The 27,055-nt window shown below is 58.5% G+C and overlaps 2 protein-coding genes and 3 non-coding genes across 14 annotated transcripts; 4 read left to right on the top strand and 1 right to left on the bottom strand.

The window, feature by feature from the left end:
* The first annotated feature begins 4,104 nt into the window (after window positions 1-4,104).
* Window positions 4,105-9,489, top strand: LOC119052027 (Friend virus susceptibility protein 1-like). 10 transcript variants are annotated; one of them, XM_053659756.1, is made up of 5 exons: window positions 4,105-4,183; window positions 5,396-5,442; window positions 6,294-6,384; window positions 7,482-7,520; window positions 7,898-9,489. In XM_053659756.1, exon 5 carries the CDS (start codon window positions 7,905-7,907, stop codon window positions 8,778-8,780), a length of 876 nt encoding a protein of 291 aa, XP_053515731.1. In that variant the 5' UTR covers window positions 4,105-4,183; window positions 5,396-5,442; window positions 6,294-6,384; window positions 7,482-7,520; window positions 7,898-7,904; the 3' UTR covers window positions 8,781-9,489. The 10 variants fall into 10 exon arrangements, with proteins under 10 accessions (XP_053515731.1, XP_053515734.1, XP_037004907.2 ...); XM_053659759.1 differs by having other exon boundaries at window positions 6,291-6,384; XM_053659757.1 differs by having other exon boundaries at window positions 4,110-4,188.
* LOC119052045 (small nucleolar RNA SNORD88) lies at window positions 5,233-5,323 on the top strand. Its single transcript, XR_005083054.1, has one exon. It is a non-coding gene; the product is annotated as a small nucleolar RNA SNORD88 (small nucleolar RNA).
* On the top strand, window positions 7,315-7,404 carry LOC119052046 (small nucleolar RNA SNORD88). Its single transcript, XR_005083055.1, has one exon. It is a non-coding gene; the product is annotated as a small nucleolar RNA SNORD88 (small nucleolar RNA).
* Window positions 7,711-7,802, top strand: LOC119052047 (small nucleolar RNA SNORD88). Its single transcript, XR_005083056.2, has one exon. It is a non-coding gene; the product is annotated as a small nucleolar RNA SNORD88 (small nucleolar RNA).
* A 1,921-nt stretch (window positions 9,490-11,410) lies between the features above and the next one.
* ACP4 (acid phosphatase 4) lies at window positions 11,411-15,527 on the bottom strand. Its single transcript, XM_037149009.2, has 11 exons — window positions 15,423-15,527; window positions 15,248-15,352; window positions 15,089-15,175; window positions 14,067-14,213; window positions 13,753-13,851; window positions 13,579-13,674; window positions 12,740-12,872; window positions 12,577-12,659; window positions 12,037-12,161; window positions 11,672-11,850; window positions 11,411-11,599 (listed from the first exon to the last, which is right to left on the bottom strand). Exons 1-11 carry the CDS (start codon window positions 15,525-15,527, stop codon window positions 11,484-11,486), a joined length of 1,275 nt encoding a protein of 424 aa, XP_037004904.2. The 3' UTR covers window positions 11,411-11,483.
* Between the last annotated feature and the right edge of the window lie 11,528 nt (window positions 15,528-27,055).

Below are 27,055 nucleotides of genomic sequence, written 5' to 3'. Positions count from 1 at the left end.
TTTGGGAAAAGGAAGCAGTGGGGAGCACTTTAATTTGGAAATGAAGGATATTGTCTTTGCTTTTAGTAATTGACCCTTTCAGTTGCATCAGGAGAACATTTTTAGAGAATGATAGTAAGGCCAAGAAGGGAGACCACTCAACTTCCTGTTTCCTTGTTACCAAATGTTATTTGTCCAGTATGTCTGTTAGCTTTTTCCCATTGTTTAAACATGAAGTACGTAGGGTGGAAAACACTCGGTTTTATGTCCTCTATACTAGGACATTTTTTTAAAGATTTTATTTATTTATCTTTTAGAGGGAAAGGGAAGGAGAGAGGGAGAGAAACAGCAATGTATGGTTGCCTTTCGTGCGTCCCCTGCTGGGAATTGGCCTGCAGGGAACTGGCCTGCAACCCAGGAATGTGCCCTGACCGGGAATCGAACCGCGATTGTCTGGTTCGCAGGCCCGTGCTCAATCCACTGAGCTACACCAGCCAGGGCATTTTTCTTTTTTTAATATTTTATTTTTTAATCTTTAAAGAGAGTGGAAGGGAGGGAGAAAGAGAAACATCAATGTGTGATTGGCTCTCTTGCGCCCCCTACTGGAGACCTGGCCTGCAACCCAGGCATGTGCCCTGACTGAGAATCGAACCAGCGACCCTTTAGTTGACAGGCAGGCATTCAATCCACTGAGCCACACCACCCAGGGCTAAACTAGGACATTTTTCTATAAGAAAATCATATCTGCCTATTCTCCCCTTTAATTAAGTGGAAAATACTTCCTGTCTTTTTTCCAATAACATAAAGAAAAAAATTACCCAGTACTCCACCCACTACCTGAAATTCTTACTTCTTCTTCACAAATTATCTTTCATTCATTTCATTTCAAGATAGTGAAATAGACCCAGAATGACAGAGTTCCTTTTCCAGTACCTCAAAAGCCCCAAATTTAAAGGCTCAATGTAAGGATAACAATCAATCTCCATCCTTGAGGGCTCACTGTGTGCCAAAGATATGCCAATCTCAGTAACTCTCCAAGGCAGCCAAGGAGGTGGTTCCTGGGCTTATGCCCACCTTACACATGAGGAGAAAGAGGCTCAGAGAGATGGAGTGGTGCCCTGGCTGGTGTGGCTCAGTGGATTGAGTGATTGAGTGCTGGCCTCTAACCAAGGAGTCGCCAGTTCGATTCCCAGTCAGGGCATATGCCTGGGTTTCGGACAAGGTCCCCAGTGAGGGATGCGAGAGAGGCAACCACACATGGATGTTTCTCTCCCTTTCTCCCTCCCTCCCCCTCTCTCTAAATAAATGTCTTTGAGAGAGAGAGAGAGAGAGAGAGATGGAGCAGGAGAAGGTAGTGGGAGAAGAATGAGCAAGAGCCAGGTGGGCAGTGGGGCTTCACACACCTGCCGCCCAGCCTCCTAACACCTGTGCTCACGCAGGGACCAGCATTACATTGGGTGTCCTGTTCTACCTGATGCAGGCCCATGAGTTCCTGCAGGAAGGCATGACCTACAGGCTGGGGCGCAGCTTCTACCTGGCGTGGATGGGCATCTTCCTCTTCCTGATGACCGGTCTGGGCTGGGATGGGGTTGGCTGGGGGCGTGGTTCCAGGATACAGGTGGGGGCCGGGCGGGGAGGCGTTCTGGATGAGGGTGGGGTTGGGTTCGGGTGAGAACCTGGACTGGGGGCAGGTTAGGTTTGCGTTTGAAGATGGGGGTGTAGGAAAGTGTAGAGATGGGCCCCGGGACAGGGTAGTGGGTGAGGGGGAATTGGGGAATGGGGTTGGATTTGGACGTGGGTTAAGCACAGTGTAGGGAATGGGGTTTGGGGACAGGGTAAGGGGTGTAATTGGGTTTGGGGAGAAGACTGCGGTCCGGGTTGGGCTGGTGAGATCTACGCTTCACCCTTCTGCTTTCTTCCCCTCCCCTCCACCCCCCAGGTTTTTTTTCCTTCCTGAACTACATTAAATTCTGGTCCCTCCTGGCACTCCACGCCATCTGGACTTAGGATGCGAGAACGACCCTACTTCCGGCTGCTGGCCCGCCCGGCTCCCTGCCAAGTGCCTGACCACCCTGCTCACTGGCCCCCTCCCCCCACCAAGACTCTTGTCCTTTTTCATCCCCCTCAGAACCTCCCCCATTCAGATTACTAAGCAGAACTTTTAAATCTGTATTTTTTGCCCAGAAAATCCTTTTGGCTCAGTACCTCAAAAGTGTTCCTGGAGCTTGCGGTCCCTCCCTGGGGCCATCCCTTGGCCCTCAAGGGCAAAAGGATGGAACTCAGGGGTAGAGGTGAGGGAAGGGACGCAAGAGAAAGAGACCTGGTGCACAAGGTCAGCAGAGAATTGGGCCAATGGTCCCTGGTATACAGCTGGTGCTCAATCAATGTTCATTGAATATCTGATTCTCCCTAAGGCTTTTGGGCTTCATCCTTTAATTATTTTTTTGTAATTTATTGATTTGAGAGAGAGAGAGAGATTTGTTGTTCCACTTCTTTATGTATTCATTGGTTGCTTCTTGTATGCCCTGATCGGGAATTGAACCTTCGACCTTGGCATACTGGAACGATGTTCTAACCAACCAAGCTACCCAGACGGGACTCAAATTTGTTCACTTTTAACACAGAGTGAGCTGTAATATGCGCCAGACCCTGGATCTATAGCAATGATCAAACTGGCCCCAAATCCTTGCTTTTATGAAACTGACATTTCAACTGGGAGGCAAAAAAAAAAAGTATATATATATAATTTTATATAACTTAATTGATATAATTTAATATAAATATAAATATATATGTAAACAAACAAAGCGTTAGGTATGTTAGAGGACCCGAGCTATGAAGAGAGATAAAGGTGCGTAAGGAAGATCACCAGTGTGGGAAGGAAGGGGTTCTGTTACACAGAGCAAAGGTGTGGGGCTCTCTGCGAAGGTGACATCTGAGCAGAATCAGGACCGAAGAGACGAAGAGAGCATGGGGTCAGGCTGGGGAGAAGAGTTCCAGGCAGAGGGAACAGCGAATGCCCAATGTCCGCGGCCGTTTCCTAGTAACCAGGGAAACCAACGTGCAGATGTAGCCTGAGCATGGGGGAGAGAGGAGACAGGGGCGGAGAGAGGGGAAAGGGGGCGGGGGGGGAGGGTCATTCTCCGCCTTGTGACCACAGCGAGGATTTTACTTCACTCTGCGAGAGCACTGGGTAGAAAATGCCTCGCTCTCCTCAGCCAGGAGCCTGCGTTTCTTCCTTTCACTTCAGACGACAGACTTCCCGGGAGGAGTCTGCCAACTAGAAAGGAAAAAAAAAAAAAAAACCCAAATGACCAGGAGACCCAGCTAAACGAAATGTGTTCTGTTCATACAGGGGAATACAAGTGTGTGTGTGCGCGCGCAAGTGTATGTAGCTATAAAGAATCCACACTAAACTGGTGACGGTATACAGAAGTTTCACGGTATTTTTATCTTTGAAAAAAATGTTTGCAATGATGTCCGTTGAAAGACACGCCTGAGATCTCGAACCCTACCGAGTATCCAAGCCCCCCGGGTCTTCGACGATCTAAACCGGGAAATGAGCCCCCAAATCCGGTGCTGCCTCAGCCCCAGGGGTCCTGTTCTCAGAGTCTCCTCCCACGGTCCCGGGAGTCGGGGACCCCCAGCCTCCTCCCCCTTCCCCAGAACCAAAGTCTAACAAGCCCGGGTCCGCGTTCCACCTCAAACTCTAAAAGTCTGCACCAAGTGGGCTATTTCCTAGATCTCCGCCCCTGTCAATCTCAGCTCTGGCCCCACCTCCGACTCTGTGTGGGGGTGGGACTTTGTCTGGGTCAGCCCCGCCCTTTGATCCACAGCTGTCAAACTGGCAATTCCAGCTGCTTCCCTTTCTGGCCCCGCCCACACTTGGGGTCCTTTCCCTTCGCGGGCCCCCTTAGGAGCCATCTACAGATTTGCCTGACGCTCCTGACGAGACAACGGGAGGCGACATTTTCTTGATTATTTTTTCTATGCCTCCAGACACAACGTCTGACGTTGTCTGGAAGATTCTAATGGGGGGAGACACTGTCCGGTCCCCAAGCAACAAAGCGGAGTTTCCGGTGCCGGCGAATACAGTAGACGCCTCTGGGCGGAGTCCCGGTTGGCCGTGGGGCGGGCCTTGCGAGCGGCGCGCGCTATAAGAACAGACACGAGGCTACCCGCATACACTTTGAAGAAAGTGAAGGTCTGGTGAGGTTCTCTGAAGTTTCTTCCTGCGGCTTTGGGGCCTGGGCCGCCCGTGTAATGCGGTGCCAGGGGCTACGAGGGGGAGGCCTCGTTGCCTCTTGGTTGGGATCACGGCCTTCGTAGCGGCCCTGCGCGCGCTCGGAGGCCAGGCCGGGGGTTCCCCCCGCGGGGAACGGCGTCTGCAGCGGGTGGTGCCTTTTTACGGGTGTTCACAGCGGGGAGGACTGTTGCCGCCGGAGCCAACGGGGGCCTCCGGGGCTAGCCCTCCTTTGCGCCGCAAACGGGCCGCGCCACGTCTGCGGCCCACACTGCCGGGCTGCGCCATCTTGTTCATCTTTCTCGGTGGGCGGGTGGGCAGGGGAGCGCGCGTGACAGCGAGTTCTGAGATTTTTCCACCCGGTGCTAGATACACGTGCTTCCCTTAATCCCAGGAGGCTGGCATTTTTTTTGCAACTTTGACCAAAGACTTTGGGGTCATTGCGGGGGGAGAGGGTACAGGAGTTACTAAGGGAAAAATGGGAGTGGGGTCTCAAAAGTGAATTCCCGCTTTGTTTCTGAGAAGCAGATAGAAATGCTCTTTGGAGAAAGTAAATGAGGCCTGCGCTCATCTCGATTCCTGTGTGCTCGCAGGAATCATTTTGACATAGTTACTCCACAGAGTTCGTTAAATGCTAGTTCTGGGCTAATCGGCCCTTAGGTCTTGGACTTCCCGTCTCCTGTCTGCTGAGCAGTGCCACGCCCTGCCCACGGCTCGCAGCCTGCGGGCAGCGCTAGATTTTCCATCTCCCTGCGGGGACCCAGCCAGAACGCCCTGAGCTCAGTTTCTTCACAGTGGTCACGTCATCTTGTCTGCATTGTTTCTGCTTGGTGTTTTGAAAGTAAATTTATTATTTCATCCAAAAGAGTTACCGCTTATGTGCCTAAAATAACCTTTCTACTGGGCAACGGTGCCATTGTCACCCCTCATGTTTCTGGTCTCTAGATGCTGTTAGCATTGTCTCTGTCCCTGAAGGTGAGTGGCCTCGGGGCCTGGTGGAGGACAGGCTGGGGCCCCCATGATGTTCAGCACTGGGCTCTGATCACCTGTGAGGACACAGTGCCCCCCAGGACCTTTGACACCTGGGGGTCTGAGGGGCCCCGGTTTGGATGTTCTCTGGATGCCCAGACTGGTTCCTTCGCCCACCCTCACCAAGTCTTTCTTGTGTTACAGGTTTCTCTCTTCAAGCATCCAGAGCCACCCACCACCACCCTGTCTGGGTAAGAACCCTTGCTCCCATTCCCTGACCCACCCAGGGGGTGGGTCACATTTTGGATGGTTTCACATGTCCCTGGGACCTAATTTATATGCCAACCGTCACGTTCAATATTTAGATACAAACCCCAGCTCTGCTGTTTGTGGGTTTGAAGGTGTCAGTCAAGCGAATGTGTTCCTGAGCCTCAGTTTCTGTGTCTGTACAGCCCCCACTGCCTGTTGGGGAGCAGGCGAGTCTGTCCTCTAGGGAGGGAGGGAGGGAAAGAAAGAAACATCCATGGGTGGTTGCCTTTTGCATGCTCCCCCTGGGGACCTGGCCCGCAAACCCAGTCATGTGCCCTGCCTGGGAATCGAACCGGCGGAACCTTTGCTTGGCAGGCCAGCCCTTCATGCACTGAGCCGCACCAGTCAGGGCCGTTTGTTTGTTTGTCTGTCTGTCTGTCTCACAGCTGGCAGGGGAGGCAGGCACAAAGGGTTGAATCAAGTGAAATACACAGGCTCAGAAAGGGAGAAATATACATGTATTTGGAGTGGGAGACTAACCAGAAGCCCAATTTTTCAGACTTAGCGGAAGAGACAGAATGGCTCCCAGCTTTATCTCTCAGTGCGGTAGGGTACACTGGATACAGTGAATCTTTCAGCCCCACTGAGATAGCAACCCATGAGGCAAATGCACAAAAACAGATACAGTTCTTAACGCTCCTTTGATTGACACAGTAGCTATTGTTACAGGGACACAGTGTATCTGGCAAATGTTTCAGGAGTGTTTCAAAGACCCAAATCATAAAATGGGCCTGGATACATGTTACCCAATATGAGGCACATGTTCTCAGCGCTGTTCCTTGGGTGTCAGCAGCACAGAACACTGGCCAGCTACCGTGAGATCAGACAAAAAGTGTTCTCCGGGTTCTCAGCGGCCCTTCACGGAGGAGAAACCGCTTTGTGTGGTGAGCTCAGGTTCCGGGGCCCTAATTGTCTTTCTGGTGGGCTGACGCTCTTCGCCCAGGCATCTCTGCAGGGCTTTGTACATTCATTGCCTTCTGAGGGACTTTCTGGAAAAGTGGAGAAAGGAAGGTGCCACCTGGGAGCAGGGGAGAACAGAATGTCCGGGGCAGGCTGGGGAAGAGGGTCTTGGGATGTGTAGTGATTTCTAAGGCATCCTGGTCCAACAGGCACTCTGTTCTGTGTTGTCCAGTCCAGTAGCCACTGGCCATGTGTGGCTCTTGAAAACCTCCAGTGTGGCTAGTGCCCCTGGGAACTGGACTTTTTTAAGTTTATGTAAATTTGAATAGTGTCTTTGTCTTTTGGACAGCACCTTCCTACCCAAGCCTTGGGTTTAAGTGTTTCTGCCTGCTAATGAGTAGCTCACGCCACTTTTTGTAACTCACCAGATCCTCCCTGGCTCCCAGAAGGTTCTGGTGACGCAGGATCCCCAAGTTAGAGAGCAGGGAAGAGCGATGCAGGACTCTCCCACCCAGAGCTAGAGGCTTCGTAGAGTTGGGTGGAGAAAGCAGGCGGGAGGTGTGGCGGAGCCTCTTCCGGCCGCCTGGGGGCTGAGCCACAGGAGGCGCCCCCTTCCTCTCGCTGGGTTCTTGTCCGTGGGGGCAAATCTATGTTCATTTTAAGCGCTGGGGCTTAGGGCAGCTGCTGCAGGTCACACAAGAAGTGACACCCAGAGTTAAGCCACTGAGAGGTGGCCATGGGGAGGTGTGGTGTCAGAAAGCAGCAGGCTGGGGGGGGGGGTGCCTCTTTGCAGCTCAGGGGCCAACTGTTGGTCATTTTTCCTGCCTGGATCTCTGAGTTCTCGTCTGTGTCATCTGTGTAGCGCTCTGGGCAAGGGTTCTGGGACCTGGGTGAGGCTGGGGACTACGGCACTGGGGCCCCCATGATGTCCAGCACTGGGCTCTGACCTTCCCTGAGGACATGGTGCCCCCTGGGACCTTTGACACCCAGGGGCTGAGGGGCCCCAGTTCTGGGGAGGGGTGGATGGGAGTGTGGCTGCCCTGCACCCCACTCATCTCATGCCTCACCCCCTTTCCTGCAGGCAGTTCCTCCAGGAGTGGAAGGGCCAGTCCGTCCCTCGGTAAGAGCAGGACAAGCTCCCTTGTACAGTACTTGGAATGTATACGCTGTGGTGATGGTGGGAAGGCCAATGCTGAGCAGTTAGGCCGGGCCACGGAGTTGGTGGGGGCAGTGAGGGGAAGTGCACAGAGGAGGGGCTGGGGCGTCGCGGGGAGACATGCTGAGTCGAGGTCCGAGAAGGGCTGAGCTTGGAGCCCCTGTGATGTCTAGCACTGGGTGCTGACCTCCCATGAGGACACTGTGTCCCCCTGGGACCTTTGACACCCGGGGGTCTGAGGGGCACCAGCTCTGGGCGGGCCTTGGGGTCTCTACCTGTTCCCCCCACCCGACGACAGCTCTCGTGGCGGCGTCCCTCAAACCGCCTGCTGTTCCCTGCAGGGCAGCCATGACCGCGGCCGTGGCCAAGAGAGCGCTGGGGCCCACCCAGGCCCGGCCGGGGGATGACTACTACAGGTACACCGAGCTCCTGGCCATCTCGCAGCGCTTCAGGCAGAGCCCCAGCGAGCCCATGGCCGCCTGGATCCTGCGCGTGTACGACCAAGGCGGCTCGGCCCTGGCCCTGACCGCCCAGGAGCTGACGCTGCTGGGTACCCTGACCAGCGACGCCGTCTTCAACTACCACTGCAAGGGCCTGCAGGGCAGCTGCAAGGTGCTGCTGGCCTGGCTGCTGCTCGCCTGGCGCCAGCGCTGGAAGTCCTTCCTGCACTTCGAGGGCGCCGAGCTGCCCTTCCGGCCCTGGGCCACCATGGAGGAGGGCATCCAGCTGGTGCGCGAGCTGGGCATGCTGGCCTGGGTCTACCACGAGCCCTCCTCGCCCCCCACGCCCGAGCAGCTGCCTCGGCCTGCACCCGAGGACTTGCCCTTCACGCACCACCTGCAGCGGCACCTGCTGATAGCCGCACCCCCTGAGCTGCGGGTCACACTGGTCAGCGTGCTGGTCAAGGGCATGACGGTGCTGGAGGCGGTGATGCAGATCCGGGCCATCGCCGACATCGGCCTGCTCTGGCGCCACAATCAGCCGGGCCCCGCCAAGCTCACGTTGGGACCCAACCCGACGCGCAAGGACCTCCTGGCCTGGCTCCTGAGCCACGGCGTGCCCAAGGAGAAGGTGGACAAGCAGCCCACCAAGGTCCTCCTGGAGCTGTATGTCAAAGAGGCCAAGGGCTGCCAGAGCCACCTGGCCCACATGCTGGGGGAGGAGCAGCCCGCGCCCTACCCTGACCAGGCCTGTGGGGAGGAGCAGCCCATGTGCCCCGACTAGGAGCGGGGGGCCCGGAGCCGGGGAGCCAGCAGGGCGGGGAGTGGAGTCCTCGGTCATGACGCAAAGCCCTGAGCATCCCTGGGGTGGACTGAGGGGCCTCACACCTGCTCTTGAGCTTCCTGGGGGCAGGTGACCCCCACATAGTTTTTGAGGAGCCCAGAAGGATGTGTCCGGGCCCCGAGCCGTGCTGTGAGCATCACTGGCCAGAGCTGGTGGCGGGAAGCAGGCTGGCTGGGCACACAGTGGCTCCTTGGAGGCCCTGGCAGGTGCACATTTCAGCCCAAATGGTGTGATGGGTGGGCACCCACCCCTCCGCCCCACGGGCCCCCAACGCACTGCAGGCCCAGGGGGGAGGCCCCCTGGGCTACACCATGAAGTCTGTGCCCTTTTTCCTAAGGGATTTTTGTGTATTTGTTTTTAATGCATTGTTTTTACTTAATATTTTAAGCATATTATGCACTTTGGAACCCTCTTTCCTCTTGTCATGGTTTTTCTCTTAAGACTGTTTTGTAGCTCAGTGGGTTGAGTACTGACCTGTGAACCAAAGGGTCAGCGGTTTGATTCCCAGTCAGGGCACATGCCTGGGCTGTGGGCCAGGTCCCCAGTGGGGGTCGTGCAAGAGGCAACCAAACGACCTGTCTCTTACATCGATGTGTTTTCCTCCCTTACTCTCTAAAAATAAGTAAATAAATTATCTTTTAAAAAAGAAGCTTATTCCATGATGCCTTTCCTTTCTGAAACAGACTTGCTCTTCGCCTGGGGCAATGACAGGCCAGCCTTAGCCAGTTTCTCCAGCAGTGCTTGTGGCTTCTGGTCAGCGTCGGTCCTTTGCGAGGACAGACTGCAGCCCTGTCAGTCGGTGCTGAGCACCCCCGGGGAGGTGGGAGAGGCACTCGCATAGCCCGTGCGGCCGCCTGCGGGTGGACCCTGGTGTTAACACACAACCCCCTGCAAAGGTGAACCCAGAACCCTCCTTGCAGGGACTGCACAGCAGCCGGGCTGGGGGAAGCCTGGCCCTCCAGGGACCGTCCCAGGGCGTGTGGAGGAGGCCCAGCCTGCAGCAGTCACTCAGCAGCAGGGCAGGGGCACCTGCCGGAGCTGGCTGGGTCCTCCCTGGACCTCAGCAAGAAGCTGGGTCTCAGCCCAGGACCCAGAAGGACACGGCCTTCCGTGGTGTGGCTGCTCCGCACCTCCAGGAACAGTGATGGGCAGGACACGGGTGGGTGTCTGGGGGCTCCCCAGGGACGGGTGCCCCTGGCGAGGCGACATTTAGGGCCCAGGGCAGAACCCCTGCCCTCAATGCGAGGAACCGGTCAGACTGGGGAAGGCTGCGTTGGGAGCCCCGGCCCTTTTCCTGTCTCAGTTGGTGGGGGGTACGGACCATGACTTCCCCAGTGGAGGTTGGGAAGGTCCTGGCAGCTGGAAGTGACTTCCAGCCACAATCCGCCCCCTCCTCTGACCCTCCAACGACCACTTGGAATGGGCACCAAGTGACAGGGCAGTGCCCGCTGCCCACCAGGCTGCCCCCTCCCGCAGTGTCATAAGTGGGGATGTTCACACGTTTGCGAAATGGGGCCACACATGGAGGACAAGGCCGCTCCAGCAGGAGACTTCCCCAGCCGCGGGGAGCCGGACCCGACCCACGGGGGTGGAGGGTTGAACACAGGAGCCCAAGTGCCGCCCCCAGAGCCCCAACAGCCCACCCCGCCCCCACAGGCCCTGAAGCATTACTCCCAGGTGTGCGGTTGCTTGTGGGACCACAATGCAGATGCAGCCTGTGTGACCGGGACCTGCACTGTGCATTTTACTTAGATGGCCTGAGAGAGGGGCACCAGCCACACCTCTGCCAGTTCCTGGAGACCCGTCTCAGAGGCCGTGGGTCTGAGGCTCTGAGTCCTGGCTCCGCCGGACGAGCCGGGGGCCCTGAGAGGCCACGCATTTGCCCAGAGTCACGCAGCCTCAGGGGCTGTGCCGACCGCCCAGCCTTGGGGCCAGCTCAGCCTCAGACTCTCCCTGCACCAGACAGGCCCGGCCCCGAACCCCCGAGGAGCAGACGTGCCTCTCAGCTCCGGGGCACTGGGCCTGGGCGTCGTGGGGCCCACAGCTCTGCCAGGCACCACGGGCACGTGGGCCCCTCACGTCACATGTCCACACCTGCAAATGACAGGTGCCCCGTGTCCTCACCCACTGCCGTCACGCATGTGGGGAAACATAAATGTGCCCAGACACATGCCTCACACTGGCACCTACGCACATACCAATACGGCCGCACGTGCCTGTCACACAGACATGCACAGACGCAGTGACGCACAGTCTCCCTGCACACATATGTTAAAAGTGCAGAAACAGCCCTGGCTGGTGTAGCTCAGTGGATTGAGTGCGGGCCTGGGAACTGAGGGATCGCGGTTTGATTCCCAGTCAGGGCACATGCCTGGGTTGCAGGCCAGGTCCCAGCAGGGGACACACAAGAGGCAACTATACAGTGATATTTCTCTCCTTCTCTCCTTTCCTTCCCCTCTAAAGATAAATGCACACACATGCGCACACACCCCCAGAACCGCTCTCGGCTGCCAGGCCGGGGAGCCCCCGGCGCCCCCCACGCGCGCCAGCGGACAGAGTAAGTCACGGGAGCCAGCGCAGCGGGTGAGCAGACATGTTGGGGTGCAGAGGCAGCGGTGGGGACGGGGTGTCCGGTTTGGCGGCTCACACGGGGTCTCCCCAGGCCCGCAGGCAGCCGGGTCTCCAGGCCAGCAGGCCCAGCCCCAGGCTGAGCGCCGCCAGCACGGCCACAGCCCCAGCCAGCAGGGGCACCACGGCGGCTGCGGGGAGAACGGGACGCGTCAGTCTCGGGACCATCCCCCTCCCGCCCCACCCCGACCCCGAGGCCTCACCCGTGGGAGCGGCAGGCTGGTGGGAGCCGTGGCAGGGGACCCCGCGAGCCGGAGGCCGGGCCGGGGCGGTCAGCTGGCGGAAGCGGCCCAGCGGGCAGGGCGCTGGGCACCCGGGGAGGCCGAGGCTCAGGGGCGCGCCGGCGGAGTCGTTGCGGTAGAACAGAGAGACGGTGACGTTCCTGCGGGGAGAAAGGAGGCGGTGGCCGGCGGGCGCCTGCTCGCCTCCCTGACCCCCGACCTTCAGTCTGGAGAAGCGCGCATCCGAAAGGAGAACAGGCCTCCCGCCTGCCGCCTGTCCAGCCACCCGTCCAGCTCCCCATCCCTCCTCCCGCCTGAGCCGTCCGCCCCCCACCCCCGCTCCTCACCCCTCTTCTCCGTCCGGGTCCCCGAGGTGCCTCCGGAACTCGAAGCCGAGGCAGGCGGCGTAGGGCGGGGTGTGGCCGTCGTAGAGGCCGAGAGCGCCCTGGAGGGCCAGCAGGGTGCTGTCGTGCTGCCGGCGGATGGGAGCTGAGCCGGCTCCTCGCCCGGTGCCCTCCTTCCCCCCAGTGCCAGCCTCGTGCATCTCGCAGCCTCCTCCCAGATGCGCCCCCCACCCCCAACCTGCTCACCCTGGAGGCGGCCCTGGTCCTCATTCAATAAAGATTGGTCAAACGGACCCAAAGGAGATTGGACACCTCCGTGGAATGGCCTGCCCTGCCAGAAAAGCTAAATTCTCTCTCCGAAGAACGCCCCCTCCTCCCTCCTTGCAGGAGCTATACCTCTAGCGTCAGAGGGTCCAAGAAGGTGGGATATGCGCCCCAAACCATTGGGAGGAGGGGCCTGGGAGACCCCCTCACCCCAATCGCCACGCCCCGCATCCCTGCGCCCCCACCTGGCCCCGGCCGCCTCCCTTCCTGAACACTCACAGCCGAGTACATGACCATCTTGAGAGGCAGCCCCAGGCGCTGGACCCGAGAGAAGTTGGCCAGGATGGCGTCCAGCAGGATCCCTGAGGGTGCAAAACTAGGGTGCTGAGATCGCCCAGAGGGAGGCGCCCCGGCCTCCGGGCCTCCCAGCCCCACAGCTCACCCCCTGTCAGCTGGGCCTTCTCTGCCGCCCGGGGTGGGCCCACGTGGGCCCCGATATCCAAAGCGGAAATCTGCGCTAGTGTCCGCAGGACGTCCGGGGAGGCCCAGGATGGGAGCGGGAGACCGTGGGCTCGCTGGGGAGAGACAGGGAGAGAGGACAGCGTGACTGGGATGTCCCGTCCTCTCGGTGGCTGTGCTCATTCCTCTGCAGCCCCCACCCCATCGGAGCCCCTCATGGGCTGGGTCAGGTCAGGAAGCTGTGGCTGGGGCAATTGTTATTAGTAATCACCGTCAGTGCCAGCCCAGGAGTCCTTATCTGAACCCCGGGCCCCAGGGGTGTTTCGGGATGCAGGCGTCTGGGATTTTTGGACTGGTCGGGTGGTGCTGAGACCGCAGGCCTCGTAACTCCCAGCGGGGCCCGGGGCAGCCCCTTAGTCCCACTGTGCAATTAGAGACAGTCCCCTGAAGCCGGGGGGACCAAGCCTGTGGGGGGCATCACGCATTTCAGGTCGGCTCCTGCTGCCTGGGTTGGGGTCAGGGCACTTCTCAGGCAAAGGAACCACGAGTGAAAAACAGGTCACTGGAGCCCGGGTGCTGGTCTCCCCAAGTGCCAGGCGCTGTTCTAAACTCATGGCAGGGATTGCCCTGTCTTAATCTTCTCAACAATCCCAGGTGGTGTTGGTCCCGGGGTCACCATTCCCGTCTTGCACACGGGGAAACTGAGGCACTAAGGGGCAAGGGACTTGCCTGGGGGGGACGGGGGTATGGAGCAGCAAAGCTGGGGTCTGAGCCCAGGTGCCCTTACACCCCCCGGCCGAGGGGTGGGGGGCAGAGGCTGACCTGGCACATCAGCGTGTCCAGAACCTTCCATGCCCTGCGGAGCGGCTCCCCAACCAGCGACAGCCCCGTGCAGTTCTCCAGGTAAGTCAGGAAGTCCTGCAGGGACCGGGCCAGGTAAGGGGGAGGGGCTGGGCCTCTCCGCCCCCTCTCCGCCCCTCCCGCTGCCCTGCTCACCGTCCAGCCCTCCAGGGCCATCTGGTACTCGGCAGCCTCCGTGGCCTCGCGTAGCAGCTCGCGGTATCGGGGACAACTGCGCGTGGGGAACCTCAGCAGCTGGGGGAAACTGAGGCTCAGAGAGGACAGCAGCAGGGCCAGGGTTGGGGGAGCCGGGGCTCGGTGGCCCTGGCTCTGGCGGTGCAGCCTGGGAACAGTGGTTCACCCACGCGGAGAACCCTGCCCTGGGGACGGCCTTGCTGCTCTGGCCCTCTCCTCGGGGCCTCTGCCTCTCTCCATCCCTCCCGCCCCCTGGCCTGGTCCAGGCCCCTGACCTTGTCCTCAGTGGCGGGCACTGTGTGTACGGGGATGGGCCTCCAGGCGGCCTCCGGGCGCCCCGGGGCGGCCTCAGGAAACAGCCCGGCCAGGTTGGCCTGCGCGCTCTCCAGCGTCCGATCGAAGTCTGTGCTGCGGACGTACACCTGGGGGCAGGGAGGGCAAGCAAGGGGACCACGGTCACGTGGGGACCACAGTCGGGGTCAGAGGTCAGCGGCAGGGGCAAACCAAAAGCTTGGGAGTCAAAGGTGTCCAGAGTCAAAATATCAGAGAAGAATTGAGTGCCTGAGCTTCAGTACTGGAAGTTGGGGTCAAGGGTCAGAGGTCAATGGCAGGAACAATCCAATTGGAAGTCAGACGCAGGGTGGGCATGTGGGATTAAGGGGGTCCACTGAGTCAATAAAAGCCAAAAAGGAAAGAAAAAGAGAGTCGGAAAGGAAGATCAGAATGGATGTTGGCTGGAAGCTGGAGGTCAAGATTAGGACAGTGGGATGGAAGACATGGGGTCAGGGTTCGGTACAGGCCTATCAGGGGTCAGGGGTCAGGGGTCAGAGGTCAGGAGGAGCCGTGGTAACTGGGAGTTGTCAGAGGACAGGAGAGTTAGTCAGGTTCGATGATGGGTAGAGGTCAAAGGTTTGAGGTCAGGAGGGCAAGTTGATTCAATGAAGGTCACAGACAGAATCGGTCCAGTTTTGGCGTGGGAGCGTGGAGGGCAGAAGGTCTGGCTGGAGTCAGTGAGAGTGAGAAGACAGAGGTGAAGGCCAGAAAATAAAGCCAGAGTTGTTGGAGGTCAGAGGTAAAAGGTCAAGGTGTGACTCAGACTGGGATGGGGTCAGAGGTTGGTTGGGTTAGTCGAGGACTCGGGGTCAGAGATCAGACATAGGGTGCAGAGGAGACTGATGGGAATCCAAGGCCAGACAGAGATGGAGGCCCAAGGACAGCAATGGAGTCAGGTGGGGGTCAGAGGTGGGGGTCAGAGTTGGCAGGTCAAGAGGCCAAGTGAAGGTCAGCATGGCGGTACCTCCTCCCGCTGGTACTCGGGGCTGAGAAAGGCCTCGTAGCGACTCCTCAGGAAGCGACCCAGCTCCAGCTGCTGGCGGACCCCCTCCTGGGGACAGAGCAGGCTCAGCAGACCCCTCCCCACCGGGCCCCGCCACTCACACCCACCCCAGCTCCTTACCAAGGTCAGCTGGCCCAGGCCTCGCGGCCACAGGCTGGGGGCCACCTCCTTGTGCGGGTCGGTGGGGTAGGAGGCCAGCGGGGCCCGGTCGCCATGGCGGAACACCTGGGGAGGGGACCAGATCAGGGCCGGCCTGGGGGAGGCCAGGGGCCAGGCCGGGGCGGGGGCACCTCACCACAGCCACGAACACCAGGGGTCCTTCCGTCAGGCCCCGGGGCAGGAGCAGCAGCAGGAGCAGGAAAGGTCCAGCGGGGTGGCCCTGAAACCCTGGCCCGGCCATGTCCGCACAGCCAGACGCTGAGCTCAGCCACCGACTGCACCGCAGCTGCACCTGCCCATTACCTCCCCCCGCACCCCCACCAGAGCCGGCCCGGGCACGTCTCCCTGGGATCTGGCTCCCCGGGGCCTTTGCCAGCCTGATTAACCTGTGGACTTAGCTGTTCAATCGTTACCACGACCCCAAGAGGTGTTCATCTGGTCAGCACCATTCCCACCCTCCAGATGGGGAAACTGAGGCACAGAAGGGTTAAGTAACCTGACTGAGGGAACTCAGGGGAGCGGCAGGCAAAGGTGGACGTTGACCCCAGGTGCCCGTAACCTGGGCACAGAGGCAAGGGGGACTCCTCTCCCGCCCCACATTCTACACTCATAGTCTCTGCTGTCTTCTCGAACACTGCACCCCAGCCTGTGCTCCCTGTCTTTCACCCCTTACATGTTGGGGCTCTTTGAGGATCTCTTGGGCTTCGTGGAGATTTCAGCTTCTTCCGGGGAAGAATAGGATGTTCGCCCACAGCTGGTCAAAGCCCTCCTACAGTTAGACAGGCTGGGTTCAAACCCTAGCTTCACCATTTACAAGCTGTGCAACTTCAGGCAAGTTACTGCACCTCTCTGTGCCTCGGTTCCCTCATTCGCAAAATGCGGAAGAGCAAAATCGGTTGCTCAGAGGATTCATCGTGTTCCAGTATATTCAAGGCTTTGGAACAGGGTTTTTGTGCAGCAGCTACTAAAGAGTGTAAGTTATTTGTTTAAAAAAGATTTTATTTCTTTATCTTTAGAGAGGAGGGAAGGGAGGGTGGAGCCCTCCTGCGTGGGATTTGTATCCTTAGAAAGGAAACCTCGTAGAGTTCCCTCGCCCCACCCCCCTCCACTGTGGGCCAGCACCTGGACCTTGGACTTCCAGGCTCCAGAACCAGGAGAAGACCCCGCATGCTCTTTACACGCTGCCCCCCACCCCCCGCCAGCCCGGTTTATTCTGTTAGAGCTGCCTGAACAAGGAGAGGCAGGCCCCAACCAAGATGTGTAACAGAATCGCCCTTTGGCCGTTTGAGGGGACATATTCGCAGGTTGTGGGGATGAGAACCGGGGCACCGTAGGGAAGGTGATTCAGCCTCCCACCGCGTGGCTGGGGAGGAGGGGACCTCAAGGGTCTTCCTGCAAGACCCTGTCCCAGGTGCCGCACTCTGAGTTTCGGCTGGGGTCAGCCATCAAGGGGAGCAGGGACTCACGCAGCTCCAGCCTCTCCTATCTCTTGGGACTCAGGCGACCTGGACCCCCTCCCCCCCAGCCCCTTGCTGCCCTCGAGTTGCTGTTACTTCGTTTGTTTGGGCCACCGTAAGCAGTGACCGCATACTGGGTGTCTTAGACGCCAGGGATTTAGTCTCTCTCGCTCTGGAGGCCAGGCCAGAACCGGCACCACGTCCAGGCAGGGTCGTGGCTCCTGGGGCTGTGAGGAGGGCTCCGGTCCCGGCCTCTCCCCTGACTTCGGGCGTTGCCCACAGGCTTTGGTGCTCCTCGGTCTGGCAGGCGTGCAGTTCTCCATTCTCCTTGTGTGCCTGTTCCTGAGTCTCTCCTCTCCTCACTAGGATGCCAGCTATGACCCCATTTCCATTGATTACATCTGCCGAGACCCTGTTTCCAAATGAAGTCACATCCACAGGTCCCAGGGGTGAGGACTTGAGCAGATCTGTTGGGGAGGGACTCGACTCGACCTCCGATGGGGAAGTGGCTCCTGGCTGTCGCTAAGCTGGGCCGCTGTGACTTCGGGCCACCTCTGAGCACGATCCCCAGCGTGAAGCTGTACGCAGTTAACCCTTCCCGCCGGGCCTGCTGCTTCCCCAGCTGTGACGCGGAGACAGAACACCCTGCCCGATTTTTTTAGCCACTTCCATGCCTATACCTGCCTCTTAGCGAAACGAGGTCGAACCAGAAGTATAGTTTCGTAACCTGGATTTTTCACTGAATGTCTCCTCCTTTCTAGTCCTCAATCTTCTCTCAAATGCCTTCTATCCCCCCCCCCCCAAAGATCACTTACAAGTGCTCTGTCCAAAACAGAACCCAGTTCCAATCACCCGTCAAAACTGCCCACATTTCTTGTGGATTTTTTTTAGGTACAGAAAGTCCCCTTGCCTTTGTTTTTTGTTGTTGTTGTTGTTTTTGCTTGTTTGTTTGCTTTGTTCTATTTTCTGCATGCTCGTGACCTGTCCAATGCCTTGCCTTCTGGAATTTTCTGGAGTCCCAATGTGTTATTCCACAGCCGATTCTTATCACTCCCAGTAGTTACGTTGTATAATGTCTCTGGGGACATCGGCCGGGCAAACTCTGACCCACTGCCCGTAGGAGAAATATCTTTTCTATACGTACAGAGTCCGGCCGAAGTAAGGCCTGCTCAAGGGTGCTTGGCGGGGTGATAATATGTAATAATTTATAGTTTTAACTTTAACGTCTCGCCTAAAACATCACAGGGTGTGCTTGAGTGGGGTAGCGTCATGTTATAGAAAGACATGCTTAGGATTTTGTAATAAAAGAGTTTGTCAGCCCTGGCTGGTGTGGCTCAGTGGATCGAGTGCAGGCCTGCGAACCAAACAACCGCGGTTCGATTCCCAGTCAGGACACATGCCTGGGTTGCAGGCCAGTTCCCAGCAGGGGACGCACAAGAGGCAACCATACATTGATGTTTCTCTCCCTCTCTCCTTCCCTTCCCCTCTAGAGATAAATACATAAAATCTTTAAAAAAAAAGAGTTTGTCATAAACAGGGGTGTTATTAAGCCTGTGTATATTATAGATACTCCATAAATGACCACAGAGCACCGTGAGTGTTTGTGTGTTCATTCTGGGCTGAGAAACAGCTTTTAGCAAGGTGGGCTCCGTGGCTCGTGAGGGACGGCTGCCCTGTTTCTCTCTGTGTGTTTCCAGGAACCTGGAGGTCGGTTCTACAGGCCTGATGGGTAAAAAGAGAGTTCCGTGTCCACACCAGCAGCAGGAGGGCTGGCGGAGTAACTCACACTCAGCAAGGGCCCGTGCTCTGTGGGAGCCACGGGTGTGTCCCCAGCCCCGAGGCCCAGAGGTGAGGACACTGCCGCCCCCACCCCCAAAACGTGCAGTCCAGCCTCTGCTGGGCCTCCCAGCCTTGCGTCTGGGCAGACACAGCTGTCGGGAAGGCGCCCGGGCCACCTACCTGCGCTCCCCTGAGCTGGCCCCATGGCTCCCCAGCCCTCCCCTCGGGTGGAGGGAGACCAACTCCTCAGTGCCCTGTGGAGGGCCTGGGCTCTCTTACCTCAGTGTCCTGTTCCCAAGTTCTGAGACGGCCTGGGACATTCTGCACCCAAGTGCTCTGGGCCCCCAAGCCTCTGCCCCAGGGTCCTTCCTACCCAGAATGCCTTTCTCGGTCGCCACGGCCACCATTCTGGTCTCCTGGACAACCCCAGCTGAGGTTCAGGTGGCCGGTCTCCCCTCTCTGTGTCAGAGGCCCAGGCAAAGCAGGGGGAGGTCAAGTACCAGGCAGCTGAGGATCCATGGCCATGAACTTTCAAGAAGTGAGGACGGATCTGGCAGGGGAAGGGAGGATGGGGGCGGGGTGGGAAGCGAGGGGACGGGTCCTGACCTCTGACACCCCCCTCACACACATACAGAACGTGACGCTGGCCATCGCTGTCTTCACCATCCTCGCCTCCATTTACTTCTTCAACAAGGTGAGTGGAAGTCAGCCAGGCGGCAGGCTGCGTCTCTGTCCACTCGGGCCCATTCCATCGCCCTGGCCTCTCTCTCCCCTGTCCCTGTGTACCTCTGTCTCTCCTCCTCTCTTAGGCCCAGCAGTGAGGAGAAATGGCGATGAGGCTCAAACCAAGAGCCCTGCTCTGCCCTGACCATGACTCTGGCCTCTGAAATCCAATAAATGTGACTGAACCAGCACACCCAGCTTCATCTCACCGTCTTGGGCCAGCTTGCTGGAGGGGCTCGGGGCCCGGACCTCTGGGTCTGAGGGAGGAGGGGCTGGGGGTCTGGACCCCTGGTGGGGCGGGGGCCACGGGGGGGGGCCCGGACCTCTGGGTCTGAGGGAGGAGGGGCTGGGGGGGACTGGAGGGGCTGGGGGCCTGGACCCCTGGGTCTGAGGGAGGAGGGGCTGGGGCCGAGACTGCTGGGCGTGAGCTGAGGGGCCCAGAATTTGAACTGGGTTTTGAGGGATGTGTGGAAGTGGGTCTGGAGTCTTTAGGGAGGGGAAGGTTATTCCGACGTTGGGTGCCAGAACACAGCGGAGAGAAAGAGCAGGGCTGGTTCACCACGTGGTCCCAACTCAGACTCTGCGCACGTCAGACTTCATTCCTTCACTCTGAGTCCTGCTTTTCTTATCAGTCAGACCAAGATAAAATTCTTTGTGCCCTGGGCTCCAGAGGGTCCAGCAAGGGCAGCCTGAGATCAAAGACAAGAATGGACGTTAAAAGCAGCTTTGGGTCTGTCGTCATCATCTCCTTTGTTATATCAATTCGTCTTTCTCTTTTCTTAGCAAATTCGTATTCAACCTTCAATACCCCTTGTCTATGTCCCTGCCTACAGGAGTGTCCTGACGTCCAAGACAGAGCTCGCCAGATGACCGCCTCCCCCCTGCCTCTGTTTCCAGTGGGTGCCATGCCCTCGGGGACACCCCAGCCTTGGGTTGAGCTATAGCCAGTTCCCATCTGAAAAAAAACACAGGTGTGGGCCAGGCGTGAGCCAGGTTGGAGCGTGGTCTCATACTCCAAAAGCCTGACATTCAATCCCCAGTCGGGGCACATAAGGAAAGCAGCTAATAGATGTTTTTCACATCGGTGTTTCTCTCTCTCTCTCTCCCTTTCTCTCTGTCCAAAATCAATAAAAATATATCCTCACATGAGGATTAATTTTTTTTTTTATTTCAATTCAAAGTCTGAGAAGGAACTCCTGAATAGGTTGAGGGAACATCCTGAGTTTCCCGGGAAAGACCTGGCAAGTAAGTCCTCATTCCGGATGGGATGCGAAACTATAGTTTCCTATTTTGCCTGCGGGATTACGAACCCCCTGGGCCCGTGGTTCTCGTGTCCTTGGTCATCACGCCCTTTTCAGTCCGCCAGCGTCCAGCGTCCAGATCGGAACAACCTTCTGTGGAGGCCTTGGCTGCAATACTCAGAATGACCGCATGGGGGCAGGGTTGGACTATTTTCCCAGGAAGAAGTTCGCCCAATCGAAGAGGGAGGTGGTTGGCGGCAATAGCAACATTCTGACTCCGGGGAAGGAGGGAAGGGAGGAAGGATCCTTGCTGTTTCCACCCCCTCGACCCCCCACCCCCGGCTCCCTCCCTGCCTGGGCTACCGAGGACCCTCGCTTCAGCCCCCCATCACTCTTAACCCCTCACAGGGGTCCTTCTACACTCAAAGTTGACCCCTCCCTCCCTGCTCCCAGCCCTGGGGGGGGGGGCTCCCCAGCCCCCAAACAAGACTCACAGCCCCTCAGCCTGGCATCAAAGGCTGCGTGACCTGACTCCCTTTTTAAAAAATCCCATCCATCTCCTAAGTCCCCACCATGAGTTATCCTTCACTACATAGAACTTGCAGGGGTTTTTTAAGATTTTTAAAATTTATTTTTAGAGAGGGAAAGGGAGAGAAACATCAATGTGTGGTTGCCTCTCCAGCGCCCCCAGCTGGGGACCTGGCCTGCAACCCAAGCGTGTGCCCTGACTGGGACTTGAACCAGTGACTCTGGCTGGCAGTCCCCGGGAGCCAAAACCAGCCAGGGCAGAGATGCCTTTTTTAAAATGTGCGGGTGCCTCCGCACGTGTTGTGTTTTCTGCCTGGAGTGTCCTTTGCTGCCACCCCTCCTGCCCCCTCCCACTTTCCCCTCCGGTCCTTGGTGGCTGTAACTGGGAGCTTGAAGAGGGGGACCCAGAACAGACTGTGACTCCTGCTGAATACTCCCCTCTCCTCCGTGCTGCGTGAATTGTGGCTGTCGGTGTTTGCAAAACAATTTATTGACAAAGACATTGGTCTTGGCGTGCCCCAGGCTTCCCCAACCACTTAATGTTGGTTTCTCGGTCCCCTGGGAGCCATCAGGGTCGCATTTTCGTGACCGCAGCACTGCGGAGGGACCGGGCTCAGCCCAGTGGCTTCCCGGGGTGGGGGGTGGTTTGAAACTCCCAGAGCCCAGCCCCACCCTGGCCCACAGAAACCACACGGCCTGGGGACGGGGCCTGGCCATGGATCGGATTTTAAAAGCTCCCCCTGGAGATTCCAATGCACTGACAGGGTCAAGCGGCGTCATGGCAAATGCATTTCCCGGAGACAGAGAGAGACAGGTTTCCCCCCTGGGGCCCCACGCATTTCCAGGGGGAGCTCCGTGGACACATCTGAAGTCATGCAATGTGGCACAAAACTTAGCCTTTAGTGTGTAAACATTTGGGGGGTTGCACTGGAAAGACGGGGAACAGCAGGGCTCCCAGGCTGGGACCTGGCAGGCGGGGCGGCGAGCAGGGGCGCGCATATCTCAAGAGAAGACGAATGCTTACCCTGGGGACCTGGGGAATTTGGGGGCCCAGGGCTGTTACCCAGTCCACCTAGGAGGCCGAAGGCCTGAAAACCCCGCATCTGGATGTGACTGCAGTCCCTTGGCGCCTGGGCTGGTTGGGAGTCTTGTTCCAAATTCCTGCCCTGAGTCCGTACATCCAGGCCCACGTCTCTCTGTCTTTCTCCGGGCTCTGTCTCCCTGTCCGTCCACCTCTCTCCCTACTCATTTTCCTGTCCTTCAGTCCAACACCAGCTCTATTTCCGTCGGCTCGAGAGCTCTCCCCGCTTCCATCTCTCCCTGCGTCTTGGTCTCCGTACCTTTTTCTGTCTCGTCTCTGGGTCCCTCCCGGCAGCCTCCTCTCCCTCATTGGGCTTCTGTTTGCCACCAAGACGAGGTGGTCCTGTCTCAGTGGCACCACGCACCTTGCTCCCTCTTCTTCCACTGCTCTCTCTCTGGGTCCCTGTCCCCTTCTCTCGGGGTCCCTGTCATCCCCCATTTACCTCACTATCTCTCACGACATCAACGTCCCCCATTCTCCAGAGGATGGGCAGGTGGCGAGACCCCCCTCTGCTCCTCCTCCCCCTCACTGTCTCGCGGCAACCCCTCAAGAATTTCCCGCAGGCCCTCGCAGGAAGGCCCGGTTTCCATCCCCAGCGCCCGACCCCATCTCTTCCTCAGACCCTCCCCCTGGGCAGGAACGAAGGGCCCTGCACAGCCACTGCCTGAAGCTCTGGTGCCCACGGGGGGGTGGGCTGCTGGCGGGGCCCCAAGGCCTGAGCAGCAGCAGCAGCTGGAAGGAGAACCAGCAGAGAAACAACATGGCCCCCGAGGCCCCGGGCAGGCCCAGCCGCGGGGGCCTCCCCGTGAGCCTCGCCAGGCGCAGCTTGGCCTTCAAGAGGCTGTGAAAGGCACGCAGGACCCCCAGAGGCACCCCAAAGCCGAACACCAGCTGATTCAGTGCCAGGTCAGAGGACAGCTGGGGCGGCTCCTGGGCAGAGGTCCCGTTAGGAAGCTGGCCCCAAGCCACCCAGCCGTGCGGGGCTCACGGGGGCCCCGCACGCCCAGGACCAGCAGAAGGAGCCAGAAGCCACCGGCCCAGAAAACCGCCCGGCGGGCTGAGCGGTGGTGGGTCAGCGCCCAGGCTGGTCAGAGCACCGAGGAGCAGCAGTCAGCAGCTGCACGGGTCAGCAGGCGGCCACTGGCATAGAAGGTCAGGAAGGCCAGGCTGGGGTCCAGGTGGCAGAGGGTGCCACCCAGAGGCCAGCCGGAAGGTGTCCAGGTGAGGACCAGCGGCAGCAGGACCATGAAGGCGACGTCGGTGACGGCCTGATGGCCGAACCAGGCGGCTGAGAGCGCGGGAGGCAGGCAGGGGCCAGCCACTCGGCTCAGCAGGCCGTGGCTGGCCACCTCCAGCAGGTAGGAGGCGAGGGCGGCCAGGGAGTAGCAGAGGAACAGAGCAGCCCCCGGTGGGCACAGGACGCCAAGGGGTGCCGGCCGCCGAGTCTCTGAAGGGCCTTCCATGGGCTGGGTGGTGCTGTGGGGACCCGCAGGCCTCCTGGTGAGCATGCTCCATGCTTGCCCCCCAGACCTCCCCAGGCCCTGCATCCCAGGGACAATCACGGTCCACGCAAGCCCGAGACACTGTCCTCTCCCCGTGTCCTCCGGCCACCCCTCAGTCCCACTCTGATTCCCTCTGCCCTGTCCCCTGGGCCCCAGCCCAGCTCAGGTGCCACCTCCCCTGTGGACTCAGCTCAGTCTGGCCACCCCATCATTCCAGAGCTGACCTGCTTCTCCCCTGCTCAAATGCCTCCCATGGCTCCCCAGTGCCCCTGGACAAAGTCTAAGCCCTTCTTTCCCCCGGGGGGTGAAGCCCTGGATGGATTGGCCCCGTCCGCCCCCAGAACCAGCCCATTCTCCAGTCTCAGAACCTGCCACCCCTCTCCATCCCCTCAGGAAACCTGTACCACCCACGGACTGCAGGAGCTGCACTGTGCCCAACCCTACGAGGCAGCTGCTCTTAACAGCGCTGCCTTCCAACTGGGGAAACTGAGGCTGGGGAGGGAGACGTGCTTCCTCAAAATCAAAGCAGACTCAGCAGAGACCCAGCCTGGATCTGAACTCATGTCTGTGCAAACTCAGAGGCCTTGGGTGTTAACTCTGGAGATCTGCACCCCGGTTTTGCTCTGTGTGTGGGCCTCCGTTTACCCACTCTGTTCCTCTGTGGTCCTGCAACTCACCAGCAGGTGGAGGACCAGGTGTCTTCTGGGGCGTCCAAGCTGGCAGCTCTTCTCTTGAGAATTCAGGGCGGGGAGGAGAGGGCACCTCGCAAGTGGATAGAAGAGGAAGTGGGAGCCAGGGTCCGGCTGGAGATCACAGGGGCTGCCACGCACGGTCTGAGCTTGAGCCTCAGTTTCCCCACCTGTGAGCTGAAGGATCATGTGTTGGCCTGGGCTCTCTCTTCCCATCGCCCCAGGACCAGGTCTGAGCCCCTCAGCCGGGCATGCGCACCCTGGTGGCGCCGCCCACACCGCCAGCCTCGGAACTCACCACCTCCCCGCCCGCCGCTCTGGAGTTCCTGAAACCGGCACCACGGTTCCGTGCACCCACGCACACACCCAGCCTCGGTTCTCGCTGTTTCCTCATCCTGGAGCACTTTGCTTTGCCCCATCGGTTCCGCCAGCAAACTCCTCCTCATCCTCCAAAACCCTACTGGGCACCACCTTCCCCAGAAGTCCTCTGCTGACCACTGCTCACTGGCCCAGACTGGGTCAGATGACACCTCTCTTGCAGGCAGGGTCTCTAAGAGGGGGTTCAAGCTACAGCAATGACAGGAACTATGTTTCTTTTTTTTTTCTAAAATTTTATGTATGAACTTTTAGAGAGAGGGGAAGGGAGGGAGAAAGGAAGAAAAACATCAATGGGTGGTTGCCTCTCGCACGCCCCCTACTGGGGACCTAACCAATCCAGCAACCCAGGCATGTGCCCTGACTGGGAATCAAACTGTTAACCCTTTGGTCCGCAGGTCGGTGCTCAATCCACTGAGCCACACCAGCAGGGCAGGAACTGTGTTTCAACCACGTATGGGGCAGTATACTATGGCCATCACAAGCACCAGTTTAGTGTATGCTTTCAGGGACACTGCGAGGACGATGCTATTGTTGTCCTCATTTTATCAAGAGAGAAAACTGACGCACAGAGCAAGATTACGTAACTATGCCATCCTGTAAATAAAACAGCTGAGAAAGGAATGAAGGGTGACTGACCTTAATGACTGTACCACTCTGCCCCAAAACTACACAGTCAATGAATGAATGAATGAATGAATCATCCTTGAACGACCAACCCACAGGAGGCTTCAGACAGACCGGGAGGAAGGAGGGGCTCAAAGCCAACAGTGAAAAAGACAAGCAAAACCTCAGAGTGTTTCTCCAAAAAAGAGACGGCCAGCGGGGGCTGCGGGGCACAGGGCAGACTGAGCGAGTCCCAGACCAGGAGCCCAGAGGTGAGCCGCTTTCTCACCCTCACCCTGTGGAAGCCTCCTTGCGTGACTCGGCCACTTGTGCATCTCCGAGCCCCGGTTTTCTCTGCTGGACAACCAGGGTCCATCAGGAGCCCTGCAGTGAATAACATGGCCCGTGGCGGGCTGCGGTGGGACCTTGCCAAGGGCTCCCCATGACCCTCCACGCCCCCGTTCATTCCCATCTAGGGCTTAGCACCTGCTGCTCCGCCTGCCCCAGGGTGCCCTCCCCCAACTGGCCTCTTGGCCGTCTCAGGAAAGTCAGGTCTCTGCCCAAGGTCACCTCTGCCTCGTGTCTGAAACAGCAGTCCCGCCCTTGCTCACTCTCCCTGTACACCCTCCGTTGCACTGACAACCGTGTATTATTTTAAAGATTTTATTTATTTATTTTAGAGAGAAGAAGGGAGATAGAGGAGAGAAACATCAGTGTGTGGTTGCCTCTCGTGCACCCCCTACTGGCGACCTGGCCTGCAACCAAGGCATGTGCCCTGACTGGGAATCGAACAGGCAACCCTTTGGTTCACAGGCTGGTGTTCAATCCACTGAGCCACACCAGCCAGGGCCCATGTATTACTTTAAATCCCTGTCTTGTTTTGTTGTCTGTCAGCACTCCTGACCCCAACCTGTGCCATAGAAATTCCGTAGGGATTTTCATCCCAAAGCAGTGCCTGGCACATAGCAGGTGCTCAGGAAATAAATATTGTTGAATAAAGGGCTTAAGAGGTTCAAGTTAGGATCCCAGAGCCCGTTGTGGTAGGCAGAGTAATGGCCCCAAAGATGTCCATGTCCAAATCCTCAGAACCTACATGTTATATTACCTGGCAAAGGGGAACTACAGTCGCTAAGCAGATTACCCTAAATTAGGGAGAGGACCCTGGATCATCCGGGTGGGTCCAGGGGAGTTCCTGGGGTCCTGGTAAGTGGAAGGAGGATGCAGAGAGGCAAAGACACTGCCCTCTGCCCTGCAGTGGCCAGGCCACAGCGGGAGGGGTGAGGCTGTGGTCTGGAAAGAGGAAGGGAGGGGAGCCCTTCAGGGAAGTGGGGACCCTGCTCTGCCCTCCCTACACTGTGGCTCCTTTGGGCTACCAGGTGCCCATGACTGGGAGAGTGGCAAGGAGAGGGAGGAGGATGGGGGGCCTGGATTAGAGGTAGCTCACTCCCAGCCTCTCCCTCCAGCCCCTCCTGGCCTGGCCTGCCCCTCCCCCTACTCTCTGTCTTCACCACCAGGCTCCTGTTTGGTCCTTTGTCTCTCCTGCTGGACCCAAACTCCAGCCTTCTCCTGACCTCTTTTTACCTCCTCACAGGGCCCCAGAGGGATCTTTCCACAGTTGGACTTGACGCTGCCCCTCCCCTACTCACACACCTCCCATGGCTCCCCATTGCCCCTACACAAAGTCCCAGCCCCTCAGCCTGGCCTTTCACAGAGGCCCGTCAAGGTCCCCAGTTCGAGCCCTGGGCCCTCACACCTGGTGCCTGCTCTGGCACTGACGTGTGCACCTCG

Source organism: Artibeus jamaicensis, unplaced genomic scaffold (genome assembly GCF_021234435.1).
Source record: "Artibeus jamaicensis isolate MK-2021 breed Jamaican fruit bat unplaced genomic scaffold, CSHL_Jam_final scaffold_804, whole genome shotgun sequence".
In the NCBI taxonomy this organism is placed as follows: Eukaryota; Metazoa; Chordata; class Mammalia; order Chiroptera; family Phyllostomidae; genus Artibeus; species Artibeus jamaicensis.
Note: the sequence above shows the minus strand (reverse complement) of the source record. Positions and strands in the feature narration are given on the sequence as shown.

What these genes read in the sequence shown, in the direction of transcription:
- ACP4 (XM_037149009.2), bottom strand. Translation starts at nt 15,527, where the DNA reads ATGGCCGGGCCAGGGTTTCAGGGCCACCCCGCTGGACCTTTCCTGCTC. An exon ending in GACCCGGACGGAGAAGAGGG is followed by an intron (nt 11,851 to 12,036) that starts GTGAGGAGCGGG and finishes TTCTCCCCGCAG; the next exon opens with GAACGTCACCGTCTCTCTGT. An exon ending in CCAGCCTGCCGCTCCCACGG is followed by an intron (nt 11,600 to 11,671) that starts GTGAGGCCTCGG and finishes TTCTCCCCGCAG; the next exon opens with CCGCCGTGGTGCCCCTGCTG.
- LOC119052027 (XM_037149010.2), top strand. Translation starts at nt 5,168, where the DNA reads ATGCTGTTAGCATTGTCTCTGTCCCTGAAG. An exon ending in CATTGTCTCTGTCCCTGAAG is followed by an intron (nt 5,198 to 5,395) that starts GTGAGTGGCCTC and finishes CTTGTGTTACAG; the next exon opens with GTTTCTCTCTTCAAGCATCC. An exon ending in CCCACCACCACCCTGTCTGG is followed by an intron (nt 5,443 to 7,481) that starts GTAAGAACCCTT and finishes CCTTTCCTGCAG; the next exon opens with GCAGTTCCTCCAGGAGTGGA.